Source organism: Bos indicus, chromosome 13, assembly GCF_029378745.1.
Source record: "Bos indicus isolate NIAB-ARS_2022 breed Sahiwal x Tharparkar chromosome 13, NIAB-ARS_B.indTharparkar_mat_pri_1.0, whole genome shotgun sequence".
In the NCBI taxonomy this organism is placed as follows: Eukaryota; Metazoa; Chordata; class Mammalia; order Artiodactyla; family Bovidae; genus Bos; species Bos indicus.
The window spans coordinates 62,534,459-62,545,813 of record NC_091772.1 but is presented as its reverse complement, the minus strand read 5'-3'; the positions used below and the strand labels follow the sequence as shown (position 1 = coordinate 62,545,813).

Here is an 11,355-nt window from a genome sequence, read left to right as displayed (position 1 = left end):
GGTGTGCTGGGGAAGGCAGCCCTCCATCATGGTGGTGCTGTAGGGAAGCAGAGTGAGGCTGTCTCTATGACACCTCAGGTCACTTTCTAGCCCATCCTGGGCCTTAGTTTTCCTGCTTGTAAGACAAGGAGGTGAGGCTGGATAATCCCCAAACTCCCTTCCAACTTCGGATCCAGGTCTCTGCTTACCTGGTTGCACATATCCCACATCCCCCAAAATCCCAATGGAAGAATGCAACGGACCACACAGGAGGTGCTGAAAAGGCTCTTTATTGCTGGGGGTGGAGGGTGACAAGCATAGGGTGTCCTGACTGTGAGCACGAGTGTGTGAGAGTGTCCTTTGACTGGGCTCAGTTGTCACTCCTGGGGGATGGTGGCAGCACCGACCGTCCCAGAGGAAGACGGTACAGAGATTCAGTCACATCCTGGAACCAGTCTGGAAGGAGACCCTGGTGTGAGGCATGGACACCCCAGGACCCTCACCTGCTCTTGGGTTCACCAGACATGGCTGCAAGAGTACCTTCCCCAAACCCTGGGAGCTCTGAGGCGTGGGGAGGGACTGGCACCTGTGTTTGGGGTCCTTCTCTGGCATCTGGCACTGAGCCCCATTCATCCCCTCACCTTCCCACCTCCCTCACCTTAGCAAAATGGCCAATGTGAAAAGACTGATCAGGGCCCAGAGGAGCCAGGGTTCAGGGCTCAGTGTATGATCAGGATCAGGGATCAGACTGAGATGTGATCTGGTCTCTATCTGTGACCAGTATCAGGGCTCAATCAACAACTGGAGTTCAAGTTCAGTCTGACTGTTCTGGGCTCAGTCAGGGAGCAGCATCAAGCACAATCTGTGTGTCTGATTAAGGGTCAGGAGTTGGTCTGTGACCGAGATCAGGGCTCAGTCTACCACTAGAGAAAGAGGAGAAGCCAAGCTTGTTTCTGCTTCTCCACAGGCCCCTGTGGGGGGGGGGGGTCTCATCCTCTCTCAGCCCAGGGCCCTGGGCCCAGCCCTCACCAGCAGGTGGGCATCCCAGCGGTTTCCTCATCTGTGCACTTCAGATTTCCTGTTGGGTGGTGACCTGAGGTTCACCTGAGGGAACACAATTAGTAGCAGTTCTCAGGCTCCAGCACTAGAGAGCTGACTACAAATCAGACACCAGTGACTGCCACCCTCCAGCAGGTCAGACTTGACAGCCACGGGACCTCTTGTGTGTCCCTCTATCTCTCTGAGCCTCAGCTAGTTCATCTGTAAAATGCGTATGATGACACTACCCATCCCCACAGGGTCGTTGCAAGGATCCAGTGAGATAATATATAAGAAGCATAGAGCGATGGCCCAATGAACTAGGTCTGTGGCTATTTTCTAGAAGAACTGCCTCCAGGACCCTGATGCTTCACTCATCCCATTTCCGTTGCCCACAGCCCCAGCAACCCCAGCGATGCCAGAGACCCAGGTCCAGGCTGGGGGTGAAACCACATCTCCTCATAAGAAGGGAAATGGAAGGGGCGGTGTTTATCATCAATGCCTACTGGATATTAGGCTTTTTCTTTAACTATTCATCAGCTAAGCTGTGTTCATAATCTCCTTTCACCTTGGAGGAACCTGCGGCTCAGAGAGGTGGAGCCAGTTGACCAGGACTGCACAGTTGCTAAGTAGCAGATCCAGATCTGGCCCGTCCTCTTTCTCACATCATTCTGGGCAGCAGGTTCTGCCAGTGGGACAAAGGAGGGCAGTTGAAGCTCTCGAAGACCGACAGAGACCCTCAGTCTGCAGGGACCCCTTCAACCACACTCCTCCAGGGTCCCCTGGCCAGACCTGCTGGTGCTGTAGGCATAGAGTGGCATACCAGCCCCTGTGAGGCTGCAGAGGGAGCTGCTTCCCCAGGCTGTGGCTTACCAATGAGTTTCTTAATACACTCTGTATCCAGGCTTTCAAGGAGTTCACGGATTCGTGGGCACAGCTGAGGGTCACACAGAGCCAGGGAAAGAGAGACACACAGAGAGAAACAGAAAGAGGGAAGAAAAGAAAGAGGTGAGGAGGTGAGGAGGGAGAAGAGAAATGGGAGAAGTTAGAGGACTGGTTATTACCTGCTATGAGCACCCTGCCCGCCACCCATGCTCACTACTTGGGGCCTCAGAACTTCTGACCCTTAGGAGTCTGCTGCTGCTGCTAAGTCGCTTCAGTCGTGTCCAACTTTAGAGCCATGAAAACTTAGAAGGCCCATATCTGAGATCCAGAGGACACTAGAATCCTAAAAACCTCAGAACATTAGAATCCCAGTACCTTAAGTATCTAGACTATAAGCATCCCAGATCCCTGTGCTCTTAGAAACTTTGTCCTTTGGACTCTGAAACCTCAAGGGTCAAATGGGGCCCTGGGTACCGTAGAGAAGTGTTTTTCACAATTTTGTGTGTATACAACTCCTCAAGGATCTTGTTAAAATGCATTAATGAGCAGCAGGTCTGGAGTGGGACCTAAGGGTCTGCATTCTAAAAAATGCCCAGGGAAGGTCAGTGCTGCTGGTCTGACACCCACAGTTTGAGCAGCGATCCTCCAGTTCAGTAAATCTCAGGGCCTCCTGGAGGATAAAAAAAAAAAAAAGCAACACAACAACCCAGATTCCTAGCCCCCTTCCAGAGTAAATAATCTAGAGTCTTTGGAATTTAGGGCACATGGTACATACAGTTTTGTATATGATACATAGGATCTGACCTATGGTGTATGTAGTTTTGGTATTTAAATAAATTAAGTAAAGTTGTACTGAAATAAGAAAAATATTAGCTAAAAGGCCTACTGGCAGTCCATGGATATGGCAAATGGTTCAAGTGTGGGACCCAGTGATTTCAGCTCATGCTGGGCCCTCTTCTCCTCCCCAGGCCAGGCTGAGCGAAGCAGGGTGGGGGGAATGGGTAACAACTGACAACTCAAAGGGAAGTTGGCCCCTCAGAAAGGAAGGTGCCCAGAGAGTACAGCCCACCCATGGAATGTCACAGCTGCCACCACCAGGCCTGACTCTGCAGCCCCAAGAGTGGGGGACTCACCTCGTGCTGCACTACAGAGGACACCAACTGTCTTACAAGGTTGACTCCAAAGTCCACAACATCGTTGAGCAGTCCAGGGCGCCTGGAGAAGAGAGGAAATTGATAAAGGTTGGTGAATGGTAGAGCACCTTAAAGTCAGGTGACTTGAGCCTCTACCCAGGGGGATCATCACTTAGAACTCCATGGTTGACCAGCAGCCCACCCAGTAGCTCATTAGAGTCTCATCACACACCTCATCCTTCCATCCATCTATCCATCCATCCATTCTTTTATCCATCCATCCATCTAGCCATCCATTCATTTATTCCTCAGCACGTATTTACAGAATACCAAATGTGCTGGGAACCCAGCCTGACTGGGGCACAGTGATGAACGAAGCACAAGCAGCTCTATTGTGATACCTAAATATTAGAGCCCAAAATGCTCGTTCTGAGTTTCCTGTAACATCTTATGGAGAACCCCAAATAAATTTTTTGGCCAACCCCATATTAAACAAGCTTCCCTAAGGCTGGCTCCTTCCTACCTCAGCATACCTCTCACCACCTGAGGGCAGGCCTCCCTGACTGCTTGCCTAAGGAAGGACTTTGCAACACTTTGTACTATAGCATTCTGTTAAGCGTGCTGCACTACTCAGGGATCTTTGCCATCTGAAATTCCCCGTGTGAGCCCTTTATTGCTGTACTGAATGCTCTCCTGTCTGCCTTCCCCTCAAGAGACTAAGCTCCACGAGAACAAGCTCCTTGCCTGCAGTCACCAACAAATTCCTCAGAGCTCAGAATGGCGGCTGCCTCACGTGGAGCAGCTGCTCCACACATTTTTGGCTGGAAGAATAAATGAAGTAAACATATGATTGAATATATAATGACAACTTGTGACAGGTATTCAGAAGGGGGAGAGTAGATCTGGAAAGAGAAAATAAGAGGAACCTAGTTTTAGACCCTGAATGATGAGATGTACATAGAGATGGATGGGGGATAGGTGTTCTAGGTGCCAGAGCAGCCCATCAGAGGTCTTGAGTGGAAGGAGTTTTTCTGAGACTCAGAGCAAAACTAGCGTGTTTAGGGCAGAGTGGCCAAGAGGGAGAGCACAGTGATATGAGGGTGGACCCCGATCAGGCAGAGCCTAGATGGCCCTGGGAAGGCCTGAGATTCCACCCAAAGTGGAGAGAAAGGCCCCCTGAGGGTTTGGAGCAGCAGAGTGGAATGCCATTTCAGAGATACGGTCACTGAGACCCAGAAGGATATGATTTCCTTGGTGCTGGAGGCTGGGCAGTGTCCAGCAGAGCTCAGGCATTTGGACTTACAGTCTTTCCAAGTGATGGTAGGCTGCAGAGCCTATCTTTGGTTTTGGAGGGTTTCTAGGCAATCTATGATCAGACCCCTTCTTAGAGCAGGATGGACTGACCTCTACTCATGGCTCAATCTTGACACCTGCCAAGGCCAACCTGCCCCAGTCTTCAGCTTCCAGACCACTTCTCCTCTCCCTGCCAGGACCAGGATCGGCCCTTTTCTCTCTACCTTCACCCCTGGACTAAGCCTGCTCTTTCAAGCACACAGTTTAAGATCTAGATTTTGTTGGTTACTGGAGAGCAGTGATTTAAATGGAGAGAATTAATTTTTCACCATCTCATTTTGGGAATCTTCCATTGAGTGGAAGATGATTAGGGCAGTCTGAAATTAGAGCCCAAGGCAGAGATTACTCTTCTTGCCCACTCTTAACTAGAGGCAAGAAGGTAAACACAGTATATTATCATTATTATTTTTTGAGGGACAGTGTATAATAAGAGAAGGGTCAGTTCTTCAAGTAGATGTAACAATGCTAAATGTGCATGCAAAGAGTATCAAAAACCATGAAGCAAAACAAATAAAGCTGAAAGGTGAAATACACAAATTCATAGAAATGGTTTGAGAGGTCGACACTCCTGTCTTAGTAATGGGAAGAACCAAGTGACAGAAAATCAGGATGGATATTATTATTACTGAAAGCTTAGTATGTGCTTGGCCATATATTCTCTGAGTATGCTAAACACTTGCATTTTCTCATTTGGTCAACATAGTAGCCTATGAGTTAGGTAATGTTGCCAACTTTAGTATACAGATGTGATCCCTGAAGCTTCTATAGGCTAAATTGATTACAAAGACCCACGTGAGTGGGGAAGGAAATGGCAACCCACTCCAGTGTTCTTGCCTGGAGAATCCCAGGGACAGGGGGAGCCTGGTGGGCTGCCGTCTATGGGGTCGCACAGAGTCGGACACGACTGAAGCGACTTAGCAGCAGCAAGTGAGTGGCAAAGCTAGCTTGACTCCAGAGCCTGAACTCTCTCCTTTTTTTTTTTTTTTTTAACCATACTCTGCTCCTTCCAAGGTTAGAAATGAAGCTGAAATTATGGGTCCCAGCTCCTCTGGAATTCCTTGCTCTGCTGAGATGTGTGGGCCTCACCTGTGCAGCACCGTGAGTGAGATGCTTTCTGGGTTGTTGGGGCATTCTCCCACGACCACCCTGGAGTCACCAGTCTCAGCATCTGTTTCAATGCTGACACTAGTTTGGAGGTCCACATTGAGGTCCAGTTTGACAATCTCACCCAACAGAGGCCTACAGGGAATAAGATTCACAGTGAACAGAGGTGGAGAAGTCTCTTCACATTGCCCACATGAGTCTCTCTCTCTAGATGGCCATTGCATGGGATGTCTATGGATAAAGTCAAGAGTGTGTACATTTTTTATGGAACCTGCATTCTTACATTACGTATTACTTCTCCTGGCCACATGGGTTTGGCTTGTATGAAATTTCTATACAGTATCACACCAATAAATAAAATAAAAATAATAGTTTACATTTCTTGAGCACAAACCTTGTGTTAGTATTTCACAAAACTATTTCACCTCGATTAAGGCTGTTAATCTTGAGTGCAGAACCATGAGAGAGAAACACTATCATTATCTCTACTTTCAGCGTGAGGAAACGTTTGGTATAGAGAGGTTAAGTAACTATTCCAAGATCTCATATGATAGTTAAATGATGAAATCACAGTGCACTTAATTTATAAAGACTCTTCTACACATCTGCATTTTCCTTTCTCTTTCTATTTATAAAGTAATTAAAATACTTGGAAATTATAGTTTCCATATAATTTTCTCATGCCCTTCATTACGACCTGTACACTACTATATGGCCCATACTGGTCACTGCTACTTAAAGAGAATCTTGAGAGGAAAAAATGATGCTAGAGGAAACTTTGCTGAAGTGTTAAAAATGTTCATGTCTTCTCAAATTTTCAACTTTTATCATTAGATTAAGTTTTATGATTTTGGAAATATATTTCCAAAAAAATATATTCCAAAAAATATTCCAAAAAAAAATGGAGGATTTTTTAAAAAAGATTTCATTCTGGGCAATGTTTCTTAGAACAATTTAAAGGTTAGGATTTAGGAGTTGCAAAGGCCTCCTTATTTTACTGATTGGGAGACCAAGGCAGCAGGGTGGAAAAGTGCCTGATTCCAGATTGGACCTATTGGCCATACCTCACTGCCTCTCCCAACCCTCAGATGCCAAGGCTACTCACAGGCTCACGGTGACGTCAGCGGTGATGGGGATCGACACGTCAGCGCTGTTTTCAGAAGTCGCTTCGAATGTGATATCCGGGACCTGGACGTTCCTGATTCTCACCCTGTGTAAAAACCACAGTTCACCCCTGTCCCTCCTGCTGCCCACCTTTGCTGGGCTCTTCTCTGCCAGCGTTGTGCTGAGTTTTGAGCCTCATGGACCTTGCCTGCTTTGGTCTTCATGAGAGCCCTGCTCAGGGGTTGGATTCTTTCCAACCCCTGCATGGATGGCGTGGCAGACTGAGGCTCAAACGGCTGTGATTTCCCTCACAACGCCAAGAGTAAACGTGAGGCAGAGCCAGAAGTTTTTTTTGATTGGCGTATAGTTGCTTTAGAATGTTGTGTTAGTTTCAGGTGGGCAGCAGAGTGATTCAGATAGAGCGACGTCTATTTATAGAGGTAATTTTATTTCAGGTTCTTTTCCCTTATAGGTTATTACAAAATACTGAGTATGGTTCCCTGTGCTATATAGTCGGTCCCTGTTGGTTGTTTACTGTATATAGAGTAGTGTGTATATGTTAATGCCTGGAGTAGGAAATGGCAGCCCATTCCAGGATTCTTGCCTGCACAGTCCTGTGGACAGAGGAGCCTGGCGGGCTATGGTCCATAGGGTTGTAAGGAGTTGGACATGACTGAAGCAACTTAGCAATGTTAATGCCAAACTCCTAATTTCTCCCCCACATTGCTTTCCCTTCTGGTAACCATGAGTTTGTTTTTATGTCCACGAGTCTGTTTTATATAAGATCTTTTGTATCATATTTTAGATTCCACATATAAGTGGTATCATATGGTACTTGTTTTTCCTTTGTCTGACTTACTTCATTTAGTATGATAACCTCTATGTCCATCTTTTTGTTGCTGCAGATAGCCTTATTTCATTCTTTTTATGCAGAGACAGATTTTCAACCCAGAACTGCCTGACTTTAAGACATTATGTGTGGAGCCACCTCTGTGGTGTGAATTCTAGTTTTCTCTCTCCTGAGGCCATTCAGACTTTTATACGCAGCTATATTCAGAGAAGAAAAGTCTTATTCCTTAGAAAAGGAACTTTAGGCATCAGCAAACAGATAGAGGTGAGAGAGAAGAGAACCTTCACCCTGACTCTGAAATCACAGAATGGGAGGGTCCAGACCCATGAGATGCTCACAGGCCCTGCAGCCCTGACTCTAATTTTCCCAGGCTCTGGTAGAGCTTGCCTCAGACTGCTTCTGCTCTGCAAGAACACACAAGGTTTATTCACCTTTCTTTCTTTTATATTAAACTTACCTCCCCAGAGATATGTATTCTCTTTTCTGGGAACAAAGATCTCCAACATGAAGCATCAACTCACCCTGTAAGCCTGTTCACTACTTGAAAAATTCTAGAAATGAGTCCTTCCAACGAATTCTCAGTTTGCTGGGTCTCCTCCACAACATCGTTCAAACACCTGGATTCCAATTCAGTCTTCAAATTCTGAAAGATAACTGCAAAAGCAATCTCCATTTAGCGTAGTATACAACTTAAGAAGCAGCTCCTGGGCAACAGGCACTAAACGAGACTACTTGCCTATGTTATTTCATCTTATAACACCTCCATAAAATAGATATTACTATTATCTGCACTTTCAGATGAGGAAATAAAGGATCAAAAGATTAAGAAATGGACCAAAGTCACACAGCTAGGAGACCTTGTTCCTGGTGTGCTACCTTCATGCTAATATATGCTCATCATTTCAACAAAGCAATCAATCCACTATTGAGCAGGCAATAGATATTGATTGCACATCAGCTTCTAGTAGTGAAGATTAAGGAGATGCTCATACAAACAGAATAAACTGAGAATAAAATAAGAAATGGAAAATGTAGAGTCAAAGAAAAAACATGGCTCTAAATTATTAAAGTGGCAAGTAGGAGCCCTGGATAACAGGCCTAGAAAGCAGTGATTCATTCAGGAGCAGGAGGACAGAGTCCTAACAGAGGGTCTTTCAGAGAAAAGAGGGATTTGATAGAGGAAGTGGCATGGCAGATGTAGAATGGCACAGTTGAAAAGAGTTCAGAATATACGTGTAGAAAGGAATTCAAATGAGAAACAGGAAGGCAACAACGAGCTCAGAAAAAACCACACAAAAGGCTACAGGAAAGGATATGTAATCAGAGTACTCCACTTTGGCTCTGCAATGGACAATATCTACCTAATTATAATGATGGAAACAGAGGCGGAAACTCCGTCTGGTCCTATAGATAATCCAGACGCTTCTGCTTCTGAGCTCAGTTTTGTCAGCACTGAAACTGGAAAGCGGGTCCCTCCTATATCTTTGACATTTGCCCAAGCCCTGGCAAGGTTTGAAAGGCCGTCATATGCAGAAATTAGTTTCTCCTATAAAGCATGTTTGTCAGGGTGCTGGGAATGTTTCCAGAAATTGAAAAGAAGGCCAAGTTCTTTCAAGAAATCAGAATTACAAGGAAATGTGATTAATTAGAAAGGTAGGTAATTTTACAGCTATCTAGGCTAGGTAGGAATCCTTTTCCAATTAGTTAATACAAAGTACTAAGTAAATTGAATGGCCCAGCAAAAGAATATGGTATAAATATAAGTAAAATATTTAACTAATTAGCCATAATTATGAAATTATGAAAAAAATGAATGAATTCTTTCAGAATTAGAGAAAAGTTAACTGACATGAATTCTAACCTTTCATCTGTGAGACTGGCAAAAAATTCAGTTGTTCAAACCAGTGCTGTCAGGGAAGTAGAAAAAAAGGTAATCTCATAGGCTATTGAGAAAATGTTAGCATTGGGTATTATTATTTGTCAATATCTGCTGTAACTTCAAATATGCATAGTTTTGAACTTTTGAAATGTCACTTTTAAGAATTTATCCTACGAACATATTAGAAAAGTTTACTGTGATAGAAGATGGCATCACCGACTCAATGGACATGAGTTTGTGTAAACTCCAGGAGTTGGTGATGGACAGGGAGGCCTGGCATGCTGCAGTTCACGGGGTCGCAAAGAGTCGGACACGACTGAGCGACTGAACTGAACTGAACTGAAGATGTAAAGTGATATTCAGTTAATCTTTGCTTGTTTCTAGAAAAATAATAAACAATGACCCAGGCACCAATTAGTCATCTCTCTTAGTAAACAACCGATAAAGAGAGGCCCTGCTACAGCCTCTGGTGATATAGGCACAGTATTTAGCAGGAAGCTCCCAGGCGCCACTGACCGTCCCTGTTGTTAACTCACTTTCAATTGTACTGTCAAAGGTACCAAGTCCTCTCTCAAGACCAGATATCAGCCTCCTCAGAACATCGTTGCCACGAATGTCAAGAAGAGATTCTGAGGTCCCAGCGAGCAGGCCGCACAAGAGAACAAGTTTCCAAAGCTGAACCATCTTGTCCTGACACCTGGACAGTCATGGGAGGAACAGGAGTGAGAATTATCCACAGGGAAACGGGATCTTGGATGAGCACCTTTGACTCTTACACTCAGCAGTGCTTGGGTTGTCTCCTCTCTTTCAGATGGGCAAACCAGGTCAGAAAGCTAGAGCAACTCGCCCAGAGATAAACGACTAGTGAATGAAAGAGCTACCATTTGAAAAGTCCTGCCTGACTCCAGGTCAGAGCTCTTTACCACATGCTGGCTTCTCTGCCTGGAACATTTCTCTCTTCTTTTCATTTTTACCTGAGTCACTTCCTACTGACTCTGCAAATTGAGTAAGATATCATGTCCTCTAGGAAGATCACTCTAGACTCTCCCCAGCGTCTAGGTTAGGGGCCCCCGCTCCACCATCTTGCTGCCTTCATTGTCTGACCACATCCTGGGTGCCAGTTAGGGAAGACTTGGCTGCCTTTCCCATCAGGCTGTGCACCCCTTAGAGGAGGGATTGTGACTTATCTCACTATTGAATTCATTACACATAGTAAAAACCCTGCTCCTCACTCAACACAACAAAATAAAGTTAGCTGAATAAAAGTATGAACACATAAACGGACACCACATCATGAGTCAGCTTTTCATGTCAGTTTGGCACTTCTCCTAGTTGAATCCATTTTTCAACTGACGCTAGTCAAGATAATTGAGTTAGACCGATCCCTCTGCCTCCAGCCCCCAAAGCCTTCTGAAGCCTTAGGTGGGGTGACATTAGGTGGAAAGCCCGCCAGTCACAGGTTTGGAGGAAAGTACTTACAGAGTCCTTGCTCCCCTGCACAGCCTCCTGAATTCCACTGGGTGCTGAGGCCCTTATATCTCCCGATGGCAGTGGGGTGGGAGGCTGCCCCTGGAAACAAGCCCTGCATCCAGAGCCATCCAAGGAGACTCCAATGAAAATAACCCCTGTCCAGAGTGAATAGAGAGAGACTTCCGAAGCAAAGGTCACCCAGGATGATTGAATTGGAATAAGTGGATATGGAGAGGACTTTGTGCCAAGACTAAGAGCATGTTCTTGTGCTGCCAAGAAGGCAGCCATTGTAAGTGGGGGCTGGGATAAAGACCGAGAATGGATGAAGTGGAGAATGTTCTGGTAGAAGGACTTATGGTGATCATCCAGCTTCAGTCCATCAGGATTTGGAAACGCAGGCTCAGAGGGAAATTACTGATACTAATCCTATCAGTATTTGGAAACCAGCTTGAGGTCCCCCAGTAAGACAGGGATAGATATGGGGCTAGAATTGTGGCCCACAGAGTCAGGGTCAGTGACCAGTGAGGTCATTCTTCCCAAACCTTCTCTTATGTCTGAGT

The 11,355-nt window shown here is 45.6% G+C and overlaps 1 protein-coding gene across 1 annotated transcript; it reads right to left on the bottom strand.

Annotated features, from left to right (window-relative positions):
* Window positions 1–253: 253 nt before the first annotated feature.
* On the bottom strand, window positions 254–10,941 carry BPIFA2 (BPI fold containing family A member 2). The gene is made up of 9 exons (XM_070801508.1): window positions 10,805–10,941; window positions 9,862–10,022; window positions 7,968–8,100; window positions 6,598–6,702; window positions 5,475–5,627; window positions 3,036–3,117; window positions 1,891–1,954; window positions 1,009–1,083; window positions 254–435 (listed from the first exon to the last, which is right to left on the bottom strand). Exons 2-8 carry the CDS (start codon window positions 10,007–10,009, stop codon window positions 1,049–1,051), a joined length of 720 nt encoding a protein of 239 aa, XP_070657609.1. The 5' UTR covers window positions 10,010–10,022; window positions 10,805–10,941; the 3' UTR covers window positions 254–435; window positions 1,009–1,048.
* Window positions 10,942–11,355: the final 414 nt, after the last annotated feature.